General features: G+C 41.9%; 1 protein-coding gene across 1 annotated transcript; it reads left to right on the plus strand.

Annotated features, from left to right (window-relative positions):
• Window positions 1–22,371: 22,371 nt before the first annotated feature.
• LOC133888612 (17.6 kDa class I heat shock protein-like) lies at window positions 22,372–23,078 on the plus strand. The gene is made up of 2 exons (XM_062328922.1): window positions 22,372–22,589; window positions 22,679–23,078. The coding sequence occupies exons 1-2, from the start codon at window positions 22,460–22,462 to the stop codon at window positions 23,038–23,040; spliced, it is 492 nt and encodes a 163-aa protein (XP_062184906.1). The 5' UTR covers window positions 22,372–22,459; the 3' UTR covers window positions 23,041–23,078.
• Window positions 23,079–23,480: the final 402 nt, after the last annotated feature.

The raw sequence follows: 23,480 nt of genomic DNA on the forward strand, positions 1-23,480 counted from the left end.
GTAAAACCTTAGTGGGTAGACATGTGCTGAGAGAGGCATAGGCTTTGCAATGATCTCCTGGCCACACACCTTAGGTAGTGTGCAGTGTTCCTGATCGGCATGAGAAAAATGGAGACTTAGCAACCTACTTGCAGGTGATGAAATCATGTCTTGTGGGTAATGTACAACCTCTGTAGAGTTAAAACTGAATATTCAGTCGTGCTCAAGGTCATGAGCGGCATAGAAAAACTACCATGATTATAACTTGATGGTTTAGTTAGTGTGCTCAACTGTGGTGGTGGGAACCATAGTTGAGGTATGGGTCAATCACGATGGTGGGAATCGTGGTTGAGGAGGTTGGTCAGTAGTTCAACTTTGGCGGCGGGAGCCATGGTTGAGGTGTTTGTTGTTCAACCTTGGTGGTTAGAACCTTGGTTGCGGTGGTCAGTTGGTTAGGTCAGGATGGATGGAATCTTGAGGTGGTTTGCTATTCACTTAATTATTATCGCTTTTCAAATTGTTTTACTTAAATGCTATTTTATGCAAAAGAGTCATTTAGCTATATTCTTGTTAAAGCCTTCATATACATATTATTTCTTTCATAACTTGCTGAGTATGATATGTACTCACACTTGTTATAATCAAACACTCAGTTGGGAAGGAGTTGCGAGGGTTCAAGGAGGTGAAATCTAGGGAGGTGTTCGACATCGATTATTTTTTCCTGTGGAGTTATCAGTGAAGATGAAGACTGCGCTTAGAATCTGCTGCAGTGTTTTGGTTCTTCGACCTCTGGCTGTCTTTTGTAAGATGATTTATCGATTAAGATATGGATATTGTAATGATTATCATCAATGAAGTCACTGTGTTTTGAAATTGATTCCTGAGCTCAGCACATAGATGAGATTGGTTTGATTCTTGAACTAGTCTCGATAGAGGTGGTATCAGAGCTTTATCAACCTAGAACGCAACCCTAGATAGTTTGGAAAACCCTAAAACAAGAGAAACTTGGAATCTTAAAGGTATGCTTGAGGACTCCTCATCCCAATCACTTTTTTTTCTCTTCCCTAACCCTCTTTACACCAGACAAGTTAGAGCCCTGCTACTAAGTTATGGGAGGTGCGTAAGTCTTGAAGATTCGAGAAGATACAACTTTACAGGATCATGGTATCAACCTACCCGGTTGCGAGGGACAACCCCACCGAAGAGACAAATGCGGGAACATCGACTTCAAGGAGATCAGCCACCACTAATCTCTATCCATAGCAACAAGGATCTGAAGATAAGCTTTCTCTGCTTCTGGTATTATTATTTGAGGCTTCAAAAGCAACTCACCTTTGGGTTATGCCCTAGATACCCGTACTTTTAGGAGTTTAGGATGGACCTTAAAGTCAATGATCGAGTAGTGAACGCTTTAGGTCATTTTTGCTGCTTTTGGTTTCTTTGGGTCCTTGTTTGTGAGTGTTAGATGTTGGCTACAGGACCACCTGTGGGCACCTTGTCTGCAATCTCATCTTAGAAGTTAGGAAAATAAAAATAATAAATGAATCAACTAGAGTGTTAAAAATTAGGTTTTCCCAATCCTTCCCTCTTCAAAAAAGAAAAAACATGACCCTATACCTAGCCCATGACCCCCCTAAACCAAATGGTGAGCACAAGGAGCAACTCCGGGAACAACAACAATTGTGCTTTGCTTCTAAAGAGCATAGAGAAACTTATGGTGATGTAGACTCAGAACCCTCAAGGACTGCCAGAGATAATGACCAACAATCGGCAACCGTCGCAGTCTCAACCCCAACCACAGTCATATGACCATCAACTAGATCAAGCTGAGGGAGAAGTTTATGAGTACAAAGATGATAACATTCTCCCACACCACTAAATCACTAGCTATGGATGCTTGGAGCAAGAACTGTTGAGAAGAAGCAATCACTATGATAGGGGAGAGGTTCCATAATTAGAGGCAAGGAGTTAAGTTAGTTAATGACTACAGAGTAAGTTCAATGGGTGGAGAAATGAGAACTAGACTTTTGCCTTAAGGAAAATCTTAAATAAGGGGGGTAGATTTCTTCGCAAAACTAGCAATGCAAGAACCTATTATCTTTGGAAAGGATTCAAAAACAAAGTTCAAAGGAGATTTTGAGTGTACCAGAAGGGAGGTCACCCTGGTTAATGGAGAAGGAGTTAAGGATGAGCTTATGGCAGATAGATCAGTAATAGCGAGGACAATACTAATACGAATGATAGGATCAACATTGGAGCATATTTAAACAGACTGAGAATTCTTTGATGTATTGCTTGAAGAAAGATGGAAGCCAAAGGTTGCACATAGATTGCAAAGCATCACCATAAAGAATAAGTGTCCTATACTAAGGATTGAGGATCCATTTGATCAACTCACAGGAGCTCGAGTTTCTCAAGGATAGATCTACAGTTAAGTTATCATCATTTGAAGATTGAAGTATCATATATGCCCAAAAAAACACTTATCACTCGATATGGATTACATGAGCTTGCGGTCATGTCACATGGATTGACCAACGTCTCTACCAGATATGTCTTTTTGATTCCGTCAAAAATCAATTTTATGGTATATTTCCTAATAATTGTTGTACCTCACAAGTCACATTAATTTGCTTATCGGCAATGTCTCGACTCTTGACTATCAAAGCGTTATAAATATAAGACAACTTGCGTGGGGGAAAAGTGATATCCAACATAGGTCCAATAATTTGATCAATACATCCTATGTTTTTTCTTCAATTGTGGAAACCCCGGGACACGAAGTAGTAGGATTGGTTCTCACAATTATCAACAAAAAGGAATTTGTCAAAAAAATTCTTTTTTTCCTTGTTCAATAATGCCAAATCAAATAAAAAATGGCTTATTTTCTGTACCTCATGAATAAAGTTGTCATGGAGTATTTGGATAACTTTGGGGTAGTGTTCATTGATGACATACTGGTTTACTCTAGGAGTGAAGAAGAACATGAGGATCACCTAAGAAAAATCTTGGGAAAAGCTTAGAGAGCATCAACCGTAAGCTAAGTTCAGCAAATGACAGTTCTGGTTAACAAAGGTACCATTTCTCGGACATATTCTATCTGCTGAAGGAGTTATAATAGACCCAAGTAAGGTGAAAGATGTGCTGAATTGAAAATCACCTACCAATGTTACTAAAGTAAGAAGTTTCCTTGGTCTAGCAAGATATTACCGTCACTTCACAGAAGGATTCTTGAAGATAGCCAAACCCAAGAGTTGCTAAAGAAGGAAAAGAGGTATGAAGGGACAAACATTTGTGAAGCAAGTTTCAATGAGCTTAAGAAAGGTTAACTACAGCCCCAGTGCTAGTGTTGCTTGATAACCAGAAGAACCTCAATATACACTATGATGCATCTCGATGAGGTTTGAATGTGTTTTAATATAAGAAGGACAAGCGGTAGCGTACGCTTTAAGACAATTAATTACTTATGAGAAGAATTATCCAACTCGTGACCTAAAATTAGCGGCAATAGTACATGCTTTGAAAATATTTAGACATTATCTTCTTTGGAAAATATGTGAGATATATATGGATCATGAGGGCTTGAAGTATATATTCATCCTAGAACGGATCTTAACTTGAGGCGACAAAGATGGCTAGAGCTAATCGAGAATTTAGATGTGGGAATCCATTTCACCCAGGAAAAGCATATGTGGTGGTAGACATGTTAAGTTAGAAAGTATACAATACTACAACTATGTTACAAGAAACTCAACCAACTCTATGTGAAGAATTTCGGTGCCCTGACCTAGGTCTTGTTGTGGACTTAGGAGTATTAGCCATGGAAGTGGAACCTACTATGGATGATGACATCTAGAAAGGATAGGCAAAAGATGGAAATATTAAGGAGATCAAAGAGAATATTCAAACAGAAAAATCCCCAAAAGTTCTCGGAGGACGAAAAATGCATAGTATGGTTTGGCAAACGCATCTGTGTACCAGACCAGAAAGGGATTAAAGAGATAATGTTAAGAGAAGCTCATGAGTCAGCTTACTCTCTTCACCCAGGTAGTACCAAGATGAACCAGGATTGTAAGGACCGTTATTGATGGATGTGTGTGAAGTGAAGGATAGCCAAGTATGTGCCAATGTATGATGTATGTCAGCATGTGAGAGTAGAAACCAGTAGGATTGCTATAGTCTCTAAAGGTAACAGAAAATCTGGATGGATTCTATAGTCGAATTACCTCGTACCTAGTCAGGCTATGATTCAACATAGGTAATTGAGTATCGTCTCATGAAGGGAGTTCAAGAGAGAATAGTGTCGGATTGAGGGACCCAATTTACCTCAAGATTTTTGACAGCAACCTAATAAGTCACTAGACATGAAGTTGAATTTTAGCTTAGCATATCACCCATAGACAGATGGACATATAGAAAGAATAAACCTATTTTTGGAGGATATGCTACGAGCATGTGCTCTTCAAAATCACAACAGTAGGACAAGAACTTGTCATGCAGAGTTTTCATATAATAATAGTTATCAGTCTAGTTTACGGATGACCCCATTCAAGGCATTATATGAAAGGAAGTGTAGAACGCCTCTGCATTAGAGTGAGACTGGAGAAGGTCAAGTGCTTGGACCGAATATACTCAAGGAAGTAGAAGAACAAGTCATGGCAATACGAGAAAAGTTAAAGACAACCCAATCTAGACAGAGGAGTTATGCGGAGAACCATTGCCAAGAGTTAACCTTCGAGGTTGGAAATTATGGTTATCTCGAGGTCTTGCCTCTAAGAGGACTTGTCGTTTTAAGGTTAGGGCAAGTTGGCACCTAGGTACATTGGACCATTTAATGTGAGTGCCAGATGTGAAGAGTGGCTTAATAGTTGGCATTGCCACTCAAGCTAGAAGGCGTGCACAATGTATTTCATATACTTGTCATTTTAAGGTTAGGGCAAGTTGGCACCTAGGTACATTGGACCATTTAATGTGAGTGCCAGATGTGAAGAGTGGCTTAACAGTTGGCATTGCCACTCAAGCTAGAAGACGTGCACAATGTATTTCATATATCGTAGCTAAAAGAAGTGTTTGTGAGTACCATAGGAACAGTTACCCATGGAAGAATTGGAACCTTAAGAGGAATTGACTTATTCATAATACCCGGCCAAGATTTTTGAAACGGTAGAGCGAGTGACTCGAAGGAAAATCATGCATATTTGTAAAGAACAGTGGAGTCACCATACTGAAGGTGAAGCAACCAGGGAACAAGAACAAGAGCTAAAGGTAGAGTACCCTTACCTGTTTGGAGATTAGCCTGAATCTCAGGGACGAGATTCCTTTAAGGGTTTAGGTTTTGTAACAGCCTAAATTTTCAAAACCAAGAAAATTTAAAAAAAATAAAGAAATAAAAGAGCCTTGCAAAAACTAAATTAAATTCCTAAGTCTGTATGTGTGCTTTTTATGCATGTACACATATATGTGAGTATGTGTGTTATATGCATAAATACATATATACATTGAGGGCTATTTTCTTATAATAGAATATCTATATGTGTGTGTGTGTGTGTGTGTATGTATTGGTTGATTATTTGTTTGATTGATTGACTTTTTTAAGTGAGCCAATATAAAGTATAACAAGAAGCGTATATGCTATACAAGTATATGTACATACGTATACTAGTATGTGTGTGAGAGAATAGAAATAAGAAAGAAGTCTTGGGCCAAAACCACTCAAACCAGCTGACCCATATCCCTTTCATATTCCCCCTTCATCTCTGATCTGGCCCAGCCTAGCCTATCTCTCTTCCTCCTCTCCCTTCTTTCTCTGGGCCACAGCCTAACCCATCTGCTAGTCCATGTCCATCTCTCTCTCCTCTCTTTTTGTCAGGACGCTCGACCAAGCCAGCGCAATAGTTGCGCCACGCCACCGACAGCTTGGGCCCATCTATCATCGCCGTCCTCTCATTGTTTCCCTCCAATGCAAAATCGGACATGAGCTAGGTGTCTTGCCTCAAATCCGACCGAGATATGAGGACCTGACCATCTAGCAGCTCGGGGTAGAGACCATGTCGGATACGAGATCGCGTAGGCACTTATCTCCAAGAAATCATGTTTCGAACGAGGAGTCCAAAAGAGATAAAATTGTCAGTGTCCCAAAAACCTTAAACCACGTCAATCTCGACCTTCTACACCCCATTGGGTATAAATAGGTGACCCCTACCTATTCCCCAGAGCACCCGCAACCTTTTCCCCTCGCTCTCGCTAACAGAACCCCAAACGGGAAGCCCCTGTGTGTCACCGAAACCTATCGCCCCCCTCAGGTCTCTGTTAGCCCTCTCTGTTCTTTTCTGGTGACCACGTGTAGCTCAAACATGTTCTGCATGACCCACTGGTCTTCTTCCGACGCTCGTCGGAGAGTGTTGCGCAACGCGACATGATTCTGTCCATGTTCCAACAGCGCACCACCGTGCGGGAGCTTGCCATGACTCATCGTCTATTCGGTAGTAGAGAAGGTGAGCCTCATTTGTCCGATCGAGTATGAGTGGTTGAATAGATCTGAGCCGATAGTTTTGGTTTCGACGCATAGGATTTAATGAGACTTACTGACACTGTTAACTCACCCTAACACCACTAGGAGCCCACGTCAGTAGGCGCCAGAGCTGAGGCGGCAGCCATGTGGTGTTACCACGTCGGATGCATGTGCTTACGTGGAGTGCAGTTAGCTTTTTTTTTCTTTTATTTGCTTTGGTATCGTCATGATTAATGTATTTGTGCAATAAATAGTATCTCAGTGCAAAAATAATTCTGAAAAATAGTAATAAATAGGATATTAATTTCTAAATTTTTTAATAATGTTTTATAAGTATATTTAATTCTGTTTAATGTTTTTTCCTATGGTTTAAATAATGTTTTTCTAAAATAAAAATAATTCCATAGATAGGATAAAGTCAAAAATAGTTTATTACTGTTTAATAATGTTTCTATAATGTTATTTAATTTTTTAATATTTTTATATAGTTTAATAATTACAGTAATGCTAATAAAGTCAAGGAAAAATCCTTGAAAATCATAGAAAATCATAAATGACTTTGGAAAATACTAGAAAATTCCTAACAACATAATGTCATCTATAGTTAATGTTTTCAGTCTTGTTTTGATCTTCAGAAAATCGTAACTTATCAATCATAACTCTATTTGACCCATTCTTTCGTTAGATTGTCCGGAAAAGCGTGATCTTTATGTGATGATGTTTGTTGTATGATATTTGGTTCTTTTTGGATCTTGGTGTTTATGTGTTGCCTTTTCGTTTATTTTCGTGAGTAGACACCAACGTTCCAAAGGAGCTACGAGGGCTTCAAGATGGAGACTTGGGAGACCCAACTGAGTCGAGTGAAGGAAAGTTGTGTTCTTGATCATTTTTATCCCAGTTTTACAAATGTTTCGTTTTACAAAAATGCATGCTAATAATTTTGTTAGGAATCCCAAGTGTTAGGTTTTACCCTAGTTTTTCCTTATCATCCTTGTCGCCTTAGTATGGTTTTGAGTTATGGAAGGGTAGATGATGCTTAGCCTTGCTTTGGGATGGTAAGCATGATAATTGTTCCATGAACTTGATAATGGTCCTATGCAACAATGATAAAATATGATGAAATAATTTTTGTACCAAAATGGTATAGGGATTTGAGTAGGTGGTATGATGAGATGTATGGTTGGGAAAGTGGTAGTCTTGCTCAAATCTAAGGACCGATTTGTGGGTGACTGTTCTGTGTTTACAGTACAACCACAAGACTGGTATGGGATGGGCCTAGCCAAGTAATTTTCTTACTCTCAGCATAGTGTAGCTCAGGCAGGAGAGCGGTGAATAGACGATGTCTTGGGATCCGAATGGCCAAGAGGGGGCTTTCGTTGTTGAGGTGAAATCACGCGACAGTGAAACCTTAGCGGGTAGACATGTGCTGAGAGAGGAATTGTAAAGACTTTGTAGTGATCTCTTGGCCACACACTTTAGGTAGTGTGCAGTGTGCCTGATTAGCATGGGCAAAATGGAGATTTAGTCACCTGCTTGTAGGTGATGAAATCACGACTTGTGGGTAATGTACAACCTCTGCAGAGTTAAACTAAATATTCAGTCGTGCTCACGGTAATGAGTGGCATAGAAAACGTACCATGATTATAACTTGATAGTTTAGTTAGTGTGGTCAACTATGGTGGTGGGAACCATAAATGAGGTATGGGCCAGTCACGATGATGGGAATCGTGGTTGAGCTGGTTGGTCAGTAGTTCAACTTTGGCGGTGGGAGCTATGGTTGAGGTGTTTGTTCTTCAACCTTGGTGCTTATAACTTTGGTTGAGGTGGTCAGTTGGTTAGGTCAAGATGGATGGAATCTTGAGGTGGTTTGCTATTCACTTAATTATTATCGCCTTTTAAATTGTTTTACTTAAATGTTGTTTTATACAAAAGAGTCATTTAGCCATATTCTTGTTAAAGCCTTCATATGCATACTATTCCTTCAAAACTTGCTGAGTACGATACTTACTTACACTTTCTATAATCAAACACTCATGGAGGACACACACATTAGGTCTGTTACCAACAATACCTCTCTTAACCAACTGCAAGAACCATAACCAACTATTTGTAGACTCTCGTTCGACGAATGCAAAAGCCAAAAGGACAACCTGGTTGTCACCATCTACCCTGATAGCTATGAGTATCTGCCCCCTGTATTTGCCTATGAGGAATGTCTCGTCCATGCACATCATCGGCTAGCAATGTCAGAATGCCTTGATTATACAGTCGAACGACCAGAACGCCCGCTAAAGGACTCGATCTCCATCCTGATTGATGAAATGGTGAGTAGCAATGCAGGTGCCCGAGTTCCTCCCTCGAATAACCTCTAGCAATGAAGGTAGGTTGTGCTATGAGTCCTTATATGTGCCAAACCTATTCTCTAACACCTTCTATTTTGCTCTTCATGCCATGTCGTACAAAATCTCGTACACAATCTATTGTCGATAGCATTCACAATTCAAATGGGGGCATACTAGTCTTCTTCACAATCTATGGGTACATCTACTTTGCAACATAATCATCGATCATGTTCTTGTGTGCATGTAGAGGTAAACTAAAGTTGCAGGTACATGGCTACACATTGGACACTACCCATACAGTGTTACACATCGACAAGAATCCATGGACTCACCACATGCAGCCTTCACCTAAACATTCCACGTCGTATGTTCGAGGATTAGAAATTACCACCTTTAACTCCCTCTACTCTGAGAAACACCATTTCTTCACTTCATGCTGCAAATGGACCTTGTCATAAAACATCTGACCTTTGGTCAACATGATGGAATCATACTCGCATGACAACTCATGTCCATCGTTCACCCTTGATGCGGGGATGCCTGATCTTCCATATGTAATATGATAGTCAATTTGGTAGAGCTTTGACATTGATGATCAAAAGGCTCCGATCAGAATAGATCAAGAACCCTCGCAACCACTACACCACTACTCTGTGGTTATCAACCTTGCCAAGAAGCGGTTGACCTTGCCAAAAAGGTTTTTCCCATCAGTGAAGCGAGAACACAAGCAAGAATAGGTAGATGCAATCTGAATATTGCAGATTACCAATGAAGTACTCGAGTTGGGTTCAACAAACAAAAAAAACGGTGAACTGTCTACAACAAAATAATCTAAGCTAAACCTGAGCCTAAATTATTATGGCCACTATATATTTATAGCGAGATGTGAGGATGTCAACCTAGGGTTGTGCAGTCATGGAAAGAGGCGTACACAACCTGGACTTCGACCCGACACGATTACAAGACGCAATAGGGTCTAAAATAGTGGTGCCACACCTTATTCCTTTGACTCTAACTAAACTACAAGGAATATTTGGCCAAACTCATATTCATTAGAAAGGGCTCATCGTCAGCTTTCCAGAATATCCAAGATTGCTTAAAACAGACTTCGTATGAGAGAGTTATGCCTGTTTTACTGACGTTCTGTCCTGAGACTCAAGCACGACCACGACTTTTGACCATGACCATGACTAGAGCTCAGCCTCGAGTTTGAGTAGACTTGGCCTTCGAGGGGTGACATTCGGGTAAGGTTGTGGTGCTTCTAATTGTCGTGCACATGCTCTTGTAATTGAACCTTGTATGATTTGAGGATTATTGGCAGTATTGATCGTATCCGAACGAACCATGTGCTCATCATCCTCCTCCTCTTGAATTGAAGTTATCCTCGACTCAAGCTCATCTTCTTCTCCCAAGTAGGGCATCAAATCTTGGTTGTGGAGTGTACCGACCACTTTTTGACCGTTGGTCTGGGGATGACACGTAGTAGAAAATAGTAGCTTTGTCCCAAATTTATTCCAATGTGATCTCTAAAAGTGACTCAAAAACTTTGTGTCATGATCCGAGATGATAGTATTAGACACTCCATGTAGTCGAATAATTTCCTTAAAAAATAAATCAGCTATATTTGTAACATCATCGCTCTTATGACAATGTATAAAATGTGCCATTTTAGAAAATTTATCCAAGACACAAACATGCTATCCCTCACCCTCATTGTCTTAGGTAGTCCTGAAACAAAACTCATAGAAATATCCTCCCATGACGCACTAGAAACAGGAAGATGTATATAAAGATCATGTGAATTTAAGCGAGACTTAGCTTTGTTGCAAGTGGTACAATGTAAAACATAGTGCTCGACATCACGTCTCGTCTTTGTCCAAAAGAAGTGGGTGGTCAGCACATCTTCAGTTTTCTTTGCTCCAAAATGTGCCATCAATCATCCTACATGCACCTTCTGTAACAACAAAAGACAAATGAAGCTAGCTATAATGCATAGCTTGTTAGCACAATAGAGCAATTCTTCAATCAGCACATATTTATTCTAAGTTTTCTCTTCTTTACAATATTCAAGCACTTCTTTAAAGTCTAAATCAGCAGCAGATAAGTCCTTAATAGTCTCTAAACCAAAAATATTATGATCAAGTTGAGATAACATGGTATAATGCCTAGAAAGTGCATCAACAATCACATTTTCCTTTCCTTTCTTATGCTTTTTGACATATGGAAAAGACTCAATAAATTCGACCCATTTAGCATGTTGTTTATTCAATTTAGCTTTACTCCTAATATGTTTCAGCAATTCATGATCAGAATGTATAACAAATTCTTTGGACCATAAATAGTGTTGTCAAGTTTCAAACACACGAACTAAAGCATACAATTCTTTATCATAGGTAGAATAATTTTGACTTGACCCTCTTAATTTCTCGCTAAAATAAGCAATAGGTTTATCTTCTTGAATTAACACACCTCCAATTCCAATCCCGCTAGCATCATACTCTAGCTCAAAAGTCTTATCAAAATCAAGGAGTTGGAGTAAAGGAGCATGGGTAAGTTTGTCTTTCAATAACTTGAATGTTTTTCTTGTGGAGGTTCCATTTGAAAATCACTCTTTTCTTCGTCAAGTCATTCAATGGGCCAACAATGTTGCTGAAATCCCACACAAAACGCTGATAGAAACCCGCAAGACCATGAAAGCTTCTCAGTTGAGTAACAGTTTCAGGGGTTGGCCAGCTTTTTATGGCTTCAATTTTTGCTTCATCCACTTCTGTTCCCTATGAAGTAACAACATAGTCAAGAAAAGAGACTCGATCAATGCAAAAGATGCACTTTTCGATATTACTGAGCAAATGTGCATCTCTCAAAGCATGAAAAACAGTATATAGATGATCAAAGTGTGACTCATGTGACATGTTATAAATCAAGATATCATCAAAGTATACCACCACAAATCTTCCAATGAAAGCACGTAAAACTTCATTCATTAATCGCATTAAAGTACTAGGTGCATTAGTTAACCCAAAAAGCATTACTAAACACTCATACAAGCCAAACTTAGTTTTAAACGCAGTTTTCCATTCATCTCTAAGTTTCATTCTAATCTAGTGGTAACCACTTCGTAAGTCAATTTTAATGAAAACAATAGAACCACTCAACTCATCAAGCATTTCATCTAGCCTAGGAATAGGATGATGATATCTTATAGTAATATTGTTAATGGCTCTACAATCAACACACATACGCCAACTACCGTCTTCCTTAGAAACCCAAAGAACAGGAACAACACAAGTACTAAAGCTTTCCCGTACGTACCCATGATCCAAAAGGTCTTGGACTTATCACTGAATTTCCTTAGTCTCTTATGGGTTGGTCCTATATGCAACATGGTTTGGCAAGGTTGCTCCCGAAATCAAATCAATTTGATGTTCTATTCCTCGAATTGGTGGTAATTCCGGGGGTACTTCAGCTGGAAAAAATCCACAAACTCCTGCAGAAGGTTAGCAATAGTAGGAGGCAAAGAGCTAGATATATCAACGAGTGAAACTAAAGCAACTTTGCATATCAAAGCATAGCATGGTAGCTCATTGTCATAAATTTCAGTAAGGAAAGATTTTGTAGCAATCATAACATACCCTTTCAATTTAATTCATCGGACTTAGAAGTTGTTGTCACTTTCTCCTTTTTGGGTGGAAAATTTTGTTTCGCTACTTGCTGATTTTCAGATTCATGCTTATGCTCTTTTCTCTTATTTTCAGCTATTTCTTTTTCACATTTCATAATTTCAGCAGGGGTTAAAGGTAGAAAGGTTATTTTCTTTCCTTTATACATAAGGGTGTACTTATTACTTCTGCCATGATGTGTTGCATCTGTATCAAACTCCCATGGTCGACCTAGTAAAAAAGAGCATGCTGCATGGGTACTACATCAAAATCAGTACAATCATGGTATGAACCAATAGAAAAATGCACCATAGCCATTTGCATTACCTTGACCTTACCGCTGTTGTTGAACCATTGAATATGGTAAGGGTGAGGATGGTTCTTATCGGCAAGGCAAGCTTCTCGATCAAATCTGAACTTACAAATTTGTTGCAGCTCCCTCCATCAATAATGATACAAACATGGTAAACCTTGACTACGAGGAACATCTGAAGTAGATTGTGGCATCCTAGTTGTTCTGCTTACTCCATTTGACTGCTTAACACTTGCTGCACAATGAGGATCCTATAATTCTCCATGGCAGTAGTACCGAATTCTTTCTCGTGGTCCATATCCATCTCGTGTTCATCCTCTTCACCTGCAAGGTTAGTTGCAAGAGCATATTCATCCTCAACATCACTAGCACTTACATATCCATCGTCCTCTGTTGCAATGTATGCTCCCTGACTTGGGCAATCCTTCATGACATGGTCTATTCCCTTACATCGGTGGCAAATAATCCTAATCGTGTGACCAGTTGAAGCAATCGAAGAAGAGCTCTTCGCAGGAGCCTGAACACTAGCAGATTTGCTTACCTCGGAAGCGTGTAATGGTGTCGAGTGTATTGCTAAATGCGCTCTACTCGAGAAGGGGGCAGCATACCATGAAGCTGAACATGGGGCTGTTTTGTCTTGACCTGGCATGATTTTGAAGTAGTCGAGATTCCAAAATTGTTCCTTTGCCTCTATTGTCATCCCTATAATTCTTTTTCTGCCAAACATGCAAGTTGGAACAGCCTAGGAATGCAATCATATTGTTTGTAATTGACTATGTCCAAAATTTTATGCCTTAACCCTCTATAAAAGTGTGCAATTGCAACCTCTTCATCCACAATAATATCACAATGCATCATGCTAATTTGTAGCTCCTGATAATACTCTTCTACAGAATTATCATCTTTGTTTAAGCATTGCAATTTCTAACTCAAATCATGTTTAAAAAAGGTAGAACAAATCTATTATGCATAGCAACCTTTAAAGCATTCCATGTAGAATGTGCTAATCAGTCAATGCATACCCTATTCCACCAAATTTTTAAATTCACTAGTGGCTTGCCTAACCCTATGAACTTTAGGAACTAAATGAGCATTAAACTTCTGTTCTACCATCATCTCCCAATCTAAATACCTTTCAGCATCATAAGCACCCTCAAAAGATGGTATAGTAAACTTAATCTTAGCAAATGGATCATCATTAATGCATTGGTTATGTTGCTGAAAATTATTACCTCTTATACCTTGACGGTTGAAGTTCAATCAGTTCCTTTGTCGTTCATCAAAGGCATCACATTCTTGCCTCAAAATTTCATCATCCGCGACGGACTCCTCTTGTTCATAAGCTGCACCATGGGGATCCACTAGACCATTGTTTGGTGGTGGATTAACCAATCGATCAAAGCGTGTATTGAGCATTGCAATGCTTTCATTGAGTCGCTGAAATGCGGTATTAGTTCCCACAAGCTTCTTGTCGATGTCGTCATTAATAGTTTGTCGATGATCATCCAACAACATTGTGTGTTCTTCCCTCAAAACACACTCTTTCGCATCCAATATTTCAACTGCCATGGTTAGTAGTAGACAGAAGATAACAAAAGATATTATCCCTATTAACTACTAGGTGGTGGAAAGTGAAGTTGAGTCACACAGTCTCAAGTGTCTTACCATGCTCTTGTAAGTATTCTTAAAAATCACAGCAGTTGGCACAACCAGTGGCTGGTTCATGATACCTTATCGGATGCGAGTGAGGTAGTTGGATGGGAAGAAACCATTATGATCAAGAGAAGGTGTAGCTTAGACAAACAGTATTTAGTAGCAAGGAATAGCAATAATTGAAATCAGAATATCAAAGATGAATAAGAGTCCACATTACTCGTCACAATTGCTGGCCCGAACACGTTCCTAGAACTAACTCAAAGAAGCTGGAAACTATAACGACACAAGCATATTGGAACAAAATTTGCAATGCAGACTATTTTTTTAATTCTCTCTCTTTTTTTGAAACTCTTTGCTTCTTGCTTTTTCTTTGGCGAATGTGACACAAACTCAAAACTCTTCTATTGCCTTTTCTAAGACCACAAACTTTTTCTGGAGAGCAGGGGTATAAAGGTAATAAAAAGATACTCGCTCTCTCTCTCTCTCTGAACTTTGGCTACCTCTATTCCAGCTATGATGGTTGGATCCAAGAAGGTGGGTGACTCCAACTAAGTGGTCGCGATGACTAGATGGTTAGACCCTTAGTGGATGGTTGAAGTGATTGGTCGGAACCCGAGTGGGTGATTGAAGTGACTAGATAGTCGGACCCCAAGTGGATGGTCGGAGTGACTGGTTGGAACCCAAGTGGGTGGTCGGAGTGACTGGTCGAACCCAGAGTGGGTGGTCGGAGTGACTACTTGGCTATAACAGACAAGGACTTGACTCTAGAAAAATGGGACACGATGACTTGACCAGCAATAAAGACACCGACGATGGACTCAAACTCAGCAACACGAAAACTGAAAACAAAATTGAGAAAGGCACATAGTGGTTTGGATAGTGGAATAACTATGATTTAAATCTTTTTGTGGGGCAATTTTTTGGACTCTAGATAATGGAACAAAACTAAACAAAGGGGATAACTGAGATTACATAACGAGCAACCGAAGCTCTGATACCACTTGATGCGGGGATGCCTGATCTTCCGTAGGTAATATGATAAGTCGATTTGGTGAAGCTTTGGCGTTGATGATCCAAAGATTTTGATCAGAATAGATCAAGAACCCTCGCAACCACTACACCACTACTCTATGGTTATCAACCTTGCCAAGACATGGTTGACCTCACCAAGAAGGCTTTTTCCTGCCAGTGAATCGAGAACACAAGCAAGAACAGGTAGATGCAATTTAAATATTGCTGATTAACAATGAAGTACTTGAGTTGGGCTTCAATAAACTGATAAACAGCGAAATTGTCTAATATAGAATAATCTAAGCTAAACCCTAGTATAAACTATGATAGTTATTGTATATTTATAGGGAGATGTAAGGAAGTTGACCTAGGGGTGTGCAGCCATGGAAAGAGGCGTACAAAGCCTAGACTCCGACCCGACACAATTACAAGCAAAAATAGTAGTGCATCATCTTATTTCTTTGACTCTGACTAAACTATAAGAAATATTTAGTCAAGCTCATATCCATTGGAAAGTGCTTATCGTAAACTTTCTAGAATGTCCAAGATCACCTAAAACGGACTTCATATGAGAGAGTTATGTCCGTTTTACTGACGTGCTATCCTGAGACTCAACCATGACCACAACCATGATTTCGACCACGACCACGACTAGAGCTCAACCTCGAGTCCGAGTAGACTTGGCCTTTGAGAGGTGATGTTCGGGTAAGATTGTGGTGCTTCTTCCACGTTCCTAAGCTATAAAACATCACAATAATTTAGTAGTAATCCATCCAAGGAAGCATGAACAGCGAGAAACGAGTTTACCTGGTGGTCTAATTGTCATGTACGCACTCTTGTAATTGGACCTTGTATGATTTGAGATTATTGGCGGTATTGATCATATCTAACGGAGCCATAGGCTAATCAACTGTCAACTTCTCTAATGCAAAATTCGACCATTCCTTCAGGATTCCTGCACCTGAGTCCACAATTGTGCAGAACTTGTCATCATGTGCCTCTTTCTAGTCCACAAGTGCCTCATCTTGCTCCCTCTAATTCGCATGCATCGTAGCCTGATTATCATCCCTGTTGATATGTTCTTCTCTTGCCGTCTATATCTCAACAGGCGCACTAGCCCGCAGATATACCTCTGGAACCACACTCTTCTGCACCTCCTCATGGAAAACATATTCACCTACAACTTCTATGGTGCTAGGCCCGGCTTCTACCGAACAAAGATCGCTCACTTCTACAAGCATGCAGTGGGAAAAACCCAGTCTCAACTCTAGTGACACAAATTGCTTCCCTTGCTTCAAACATGTAACCTCCTAGAGCTCCCACTCCCAACCGGTTTCTCGATGTGTAGAAATCAGAACCTTCACCATCAACCGTTGATGTGCATGACTAAGTTATAGTAGATTATGCAATAAACCTAACACTTGGGCCCACCACAACTCTCCCGAACTATGCAATCATGTGTCCATATACTGTAAGTTACTCAAATTCACCCCACTGTCACAATGCATGACATATCCAGTGCCGTAAAAAACCCTAAACCCCACTACAGTCGATACCCCTGATTCAACAACCATACTATACTCCATCAGATTAAATAACTGTAATCAACATACAACATCTATGACCATAAAATATATTCAACCTCAACACTTCTATTCTACATAATCATTAAATATCACAACTAACATACCTTTTCTGTTCACACTATATCATTCTAAATGTATTGCTACCAAAAAAATTACAACATTTCTATTCTAAATATCCTACAACAATAAAATATTTTTACTACATATTCATAATAATTCGAATTCAAACTAGTCTAGATTGTCTAACTATTGAAAAATTCTGAACTATGTATACTTTATGTTAAATTATCTATTCTACATGTATCTAAATACAATATTATAAAAATCCTCAACAATTCAAATGAACAATTCCTACCTCAACGGAAAATGTGTATGTCTAATAATATCACATTTTCAAATATAGACTATACTACATTTCCAAACTAACTATACTTCATTTTCTACCTATAGCTAATTTCCGAACCATACATACTCTATTCTAAATTCATTTCCTTATTTTTCTAAATTATCTACTCTACTCAACAATTCCCTAATATTATCTAACTATTTTCCTACTATTTTTCTAATTATTCATTTTTTTCTAACTATTTCTAATCAAAAATTCTATTTGACATATACCGAAATTTTCTAAATAATAGACCTAAACTATTTCCTATTCCAAATTTTCTATTTATACCGCGGAAATCCTAGTCTAACAATTCTAAACACTCTTGGCTGTCCTAATCAAAATATACCACGAAAATCCTATAATAAAATTTCTAAACACTCTAAATATTCCAATTCTAAATATACCACGCAAATCGTACTCTAAATTTTCTATCTATTATTCTTCAAAACTAGATCTCTAGTCTAATTTTATTCTACCTAAATTTATCTAAAAATCTACCTAGTTTTTTCCAATACTACCTACTACTATTCCGTTTCTAGTCTAAATATAAAAGAAAAAAGCAACTTACTGGCGGCTATGATGCCGCTGGATCTTCCTTCGCGCCCCACCAGCCACCGCTCCCTCTCCTCCGTGCCCCGCTACTCGCTCTGCATCGCGCACGCTGCTGCTCTCAATCAGTTGAATGGCGAGCATTTGGGGAAGAAGCCGAACCGGTCGGTGGCCGTGCAAATATTATAGGCATGTCGGCACTCCGAATGCCAACAGACATGAGCTGATAAATGTTGGCATGCGGAGTGCCAATAGACCATGACGTGGCACCTATCGACACTCCGTGTGCTGACAGATCTTCTTGGTGCGCCAAAAGCCTTCGTGGCACCCTCATTTCGCCAGGCTCACGCCCTATCGGTACTCAGAGTACCATCAGGTCCAAGGGCCCACTTCCACGTAGTAAGTTGCAGAGTGCGGATAGGCCCCTAGTCGGCACACCACGTGTCGACAGATATATATGCTTACAATTTTGTGAATTTAGCTATTATTTTTGTTATTTTCAATAAAGTAATATTATTAAAAAATTTAAAATGATGTGGGGTTAGGGGCGTGTTTGAAGGAGAGATTAATTGCTCATAAAAATTTTCAAAGGAAATTCTAGAAATCTGGGTCCACATAACGTCCAAGTGTTTTTTTGGATCCTCTTGCATTCCTTGACGGCATCAATTTACCTTTTTTAACAATAGTCGTCAAATCTAGTTAAAAAAAGAATAGTTGTCAAATTAATTTGAGACGAGATATAAACAATTCATAATAAAGCAATTTACATATAGTAAACCAAATATAAAAGAAATTGTTAATAAAAAAAATCGGCCGGCTACCTTGTCCACAGCATCTGGCTTGGCGACGAATGATACACTCCATTGGGTTTTCTTGAGACGAGGGCATGAGTACTGTTGGATATGTGTCGAATAATTGTACGGAGTTGGTTACGTATAGGATTTAAAGTTGTATTAGCGGTATATGATGGATATAGTGGAATCTTAGTAGGATTCTAGTGGAATCCTAGTAGGACTCCTGTCTCCAGGCCTCCTCATAAATATGAGAGGAGGGCCGCTGTTTGTAACCATGACGGCATAGCAATAGGTTCATAGGGGGGCAGCAAGTCTGCGGGAACCCCGGGAAGCGGCCGGTGTTGCTAGTTGGGGAGGAGCGCCCGTAGTCATGCCCTGGGGATGTAGGCTTCGGCTGAACCTCGTTAAAAAATATCGTGCCTCTGGTGTCGTCTGTGATCGTGCGCATCATCTCGGTAGATCCATCCGTTGCTTCCGTTGATGGCTAATTTCCTAACAAGTGGTACCAGAGCCATGGTTGGATTGCATCTAGGGGCGGTGCGTGGAAGATTACACAGAGGCGTGAGGATTATGCTTCTACAAGGCATCGTACAACGCACAGGCGGTGCGGACGGACACGATGCAAGGTAGAGCATGGCAGCGGCTGGTGCGCATAGGCGATGCACATAACAGTTGCGGCGGGTCGACGTGAGGGTCGACAGTGGCTATGATTGCTAGCTGGATCTCATTGTCGAATAGTCGAGGATGTGCGGCGTGAGGTGTCTGCGTTGGCGGCTGGTTCGACGTGCCCGACAGGTACCGACGGCCGATGATGGCACGCATACTGAAGGATGGGAGTCTGTGGCGAGAAGATGCATGCGTTGGAGTCCGATCTGGACTTGTGCAACGGACTTCTGCTCGCTCACGTGTTCTGTTTGGCTCGGACGAGAGGCGCGCGGAGGCTGGTCGGGCACTTGGGTCACGCGGACGTGGAGACCGGGCTGTGTACGATGGTTGCTGGGGATGGCGCAGTTGAATGGAGTTGACGGCAGATCGATGCAGTCTGGTGGTGCGTTCACGCGAGGAGCGAGGCTGACGGTTACGAGCTTGCATGCATGTTGGTTGAATAGGGAACGAGACCCACATGTGTTATTGCTTGGATTTAAAATGTGAGTTTTTGCATGCATGCTGTGCAGCTCCTGGTGGCTGGTGACGTGCTTTGGTGAGGCTGGTTGATGTGGCCGTGATCCACTCGGAAGGCATACAGGAGGCATCGATCAGCTGCAAGGGCATGATCGCTGGAGTCCTGGCCGTTTTTGTCATCATGTGGAGCTGTCAGTTTTTTTTTTTTGCATGCTGATTGTTCACGAATCGGTTGTTCGGCATGTGGGCGACTGCTGGGCATACAGAGAGACGGTCGGTGCATTAAAATGCAATGGTCTTTTGGGGTGCGATTCCAGCTTGGCCCGGTTGACGCGTGAACAAGTCCGAGCGTGGGCGGTTGCCTGGAGACCTATCATGAGACATGCAATCAAGTCAGCGTGTTGGATGACGTGCTGATGTGCAGAGCCAGATGTTGGTCGGTGTTGTGTTCGGTCAGTGTTTGCAGAAGGATCTGCATGCAGGATTGACACGTGTGGACCGGTGAGCTTGCGCAGGGAGTTTCGACTATGACGAGAGGGTTTCCGTGACGGACCCGGATAGATAATTCGCAGCAAAGACGAATAGTCTGGTGATTCGGTGAGATGAAATTAAAGTTTTTGTTAAGCGTCGGATGGATCGGCGTACATGTGGTAAGGTGTGTCGTGCGGACATGCACATGATGCGCAGGTGTTGGAGTGTGATAGGAGGTCGCAGATACGAGGTGTGCAGGTGCTAGAACATAACAGGAGGTCACAAACGCTGATGAATATTGCAATATGCGAAGGAGGAGAGGCAGTCGATCGATTGGCCATACCTTAGGCCGGTGTTGCGGTGCTCAGTGATGAGCATGTGCTGTCAACGGTGTTTGGTCGTGATGCACATTGCGACTAATAAGAGTTCGACAGTTGTAGTCGGACAGTTTGCGGGCACATGGCAAACAATCTAGAAAAGGCTGGCGGATAGTTCACTTGGAGGGTGAACATACCGTGGTGTAGGACGGACAGGCTAGCGGCGACAGGTCAGTCATATCGCGGTGGCAGAGATGAAGAGACTGACAACAACGATATAAGAGCGTGAGGGCTAGTGGTGGTTATTCTCTGTGGCGTGGCAACACGTGGCGCGAGCTCAGGATGCAGGATTGCATTGGAGAGAGCTTGCGTGTTTCCAAATCAGCAAGGGCGCGGATCGATTCGAGTTGTACGCGTACGGATTTCTGAAGTGTGGATCGATGGGCGTGAAGAAGCTTCAAGGGCTGAATTGGAAGGAAGTAGAGATTGTGGAGATCTTTACTTGTAACTGGAGTAATTTGGTTGGTCTGAGACTGCAGGAGGCTACGGTGTAAGACGTCGGAGAATCGTAACCTAAACAGTCAGGTGAAAGAGCAATGCTAGTGTGGCAATTTCTATGTGTGGCTCGGAAAGCAATATTGGATTTCTCAGTATCAAGAAGCAGTCAATTGGGAGCGTGAATATCGGATTCAATTGGTTTTTTCATGTGACGCCTAACAGGGAGTCTGGTGATTCTAGTTGTATCTACTTATGTGACGACGCGGCCTACCGTGCTGTTGGAATAAGGTACTATCAAAATCAAGATTTATTATGGAGTTGTGTGCTTCAGGGAGTCAGGCATGTATCAAAGCTAAGGAGGAATCTGATTTCGCTCAAAGAGGCTGTGTTGATAGAAGAGAAAGGTGCTCAGTTGCAGGTGGAGTCATGGAGTCTGAAGTTGCAGGGATAGCAGTGTCTCTAGAAGGCGGTGGGTTTTAGTGAAACTCATCGAGCAGCTCTCGTTGAGCGGCAAAGGCGATAACTCAAGTCCGATGTACAAGGAGGTTCGCGCATAACGGCTTCAAAGTGGCAAATTATTCGTCAAGGTGGAGTTTGTTGGATATGTGTCGAATAATTGTATGGAGTTGGTTACGTATAGGACTTAAAGTTGTATTAGCGGTATATGATGGATATGGTGGAATCCTAGTAGGATTCTAGTGGAATCCTAGTAGGACTCCTGTCTCCAGGCCTCCTCATAAATATGAGAGGAGGGCCGCTGTTTGTAACCATGACGGCATAGCAACAGGTTCGTAGGGGGGCAGCAAGTTTGCGGGAACCCCGGGAAGCGGCCGGTGTTGCTAGTTGGGGAGGAGCGCCCGTAGTCATGCCCCGGGGATGTAGGCTTCGGCTGAACCTCGTTAACAAATATCGTGCCTCTGGTGTCGTCTGTGATCGTGCGCATCATCTCGGTAGATCCATCCGTTGCTTCCGCTGATGGCTAATTTCCTAACAAGTACCGTACCGAAAGCAAAGCACCGGCAGCTAGAGATCCCTAGCCTTTACCAAATGAACTCAAATTCTTGATGCGAGCTTCAAGAAAAGCTTGGAATAACCAACTAAGCACACAATACATACACCGGAGCCACATCTATATAAGCCAATATATCGATCGTTGGGCCTCGGACTCTTGGCGGTAAAGCATCACCTCACACCATCCATCGATCACCGGCTGCCGGATCAGAGATCAGACGCAACGCAACCACTCGGTCGATCGGTTTTTTCATGGCGTGCAGCAAGCGGCAGCGATCATCAGCGAAGGGCGCGCAGCCGGCAGCCTGCGACGCTGACATCGAGCCCGAGCTCGAGTGGCTCGACGGCACCGCCTGCTACATATTTCGCCTCAACCTCCCAGGTAATTAAAACGCGCATAGATACGTACGTGGGCATGCTGTGTCATACTGTCACGTCTCATGGGATCGATGCATGTATGCGTACGCGAAGGGTTCAAGAAGGAAGACTTCAAGGTGCAAGTGAGCGCCGGCGGCCGGCTGACGGTCCGCGGCGAGCGTCCCGCCGGGTACGTGCAGCTCCACAAGGCGTTCCAGCTGCCCCAGACGGCCAACCTCGACGGGGTATCCGGCCGGTTCGACGGCAGAGTGCTGTCCCTGATCGTGCCCAAGGTGCCGGTTACCGGGACGCAGATGGTGATGGCGAGGATGGCTGAGGCGAAGGCCGCGGCGGAGTGTGCGGTGGCGTGGGAGGAGGCGGCCGGCGTGAAGGGGCAGATGGTCGCCGCGGCCATTGCCGGCTTCGCGCTCGGCTTCTTCGTCGCGCACGGGCTCTTGACAGCCACGAATAGCTAAGACGTCAAGTACTCGATCTGCATTTATATATATATGTACAGAGGAACCTATTGAGGCCTCGTTTGGGTGCTCCAAACCCCGGCCGGAAACAACGGCCACGAGATGAGATATATGTCACGTGGAGAAATCATGAAGGATCAGATTTCAATTTCTTGTACCTGTGTGTGAAATGAGGCCGATGAAGCCCGAGCGTGGAGAATTTCGTGCCCTGCTTGTGCCCGCTCGGGAGCCAAAGCGTGCTGCTGCTGCTGCTGCAGTTTTGCAAGAGACGATGTTCCCAGAGCTCCAGCCGATACGCTCCTTGGTGGTGTGTTAAAAGGGCTTAGCAATCTAATTAGCAGCCACTTATCATAGCCTAAGCACACTAAGCACCATAAGATAAGCAGCGACATAAGAACCTTGATTAGGAGATGCCATTGATCGGTCTTGACGGATTGAAT

This window comes from Phragmites australis, chromosome 1 (assembly GCF_958298935.1).
Source record: "Phragmites australis chromosome 1, lpPhrAust1.1, whole genome shotgun sequence".
NCBI lineage: Eukaryota > Viridiplantae > Streptophyta > Magnoliopsida > Poales > Poaceae > Phragmites > Phragmites australis.

Excerpts from the sequence above, each read along its gene's own strand:
- LOC133888612 (XM_062328922.1), top strand. The coding sequence starts at position 22,460 with ATGGCGTGCAGCAAGCGGCAGCGATCATCAGCGAAGGGCGCGCAGCCG. Across the intron at positions 22,590-22,678 it reads ATTTCGCCTCAACCTCCCAG|GGTTCAAGAAGGAAGACTTC; the intron begins GTAATTAAAACG and ends GCGTACGCGAAG.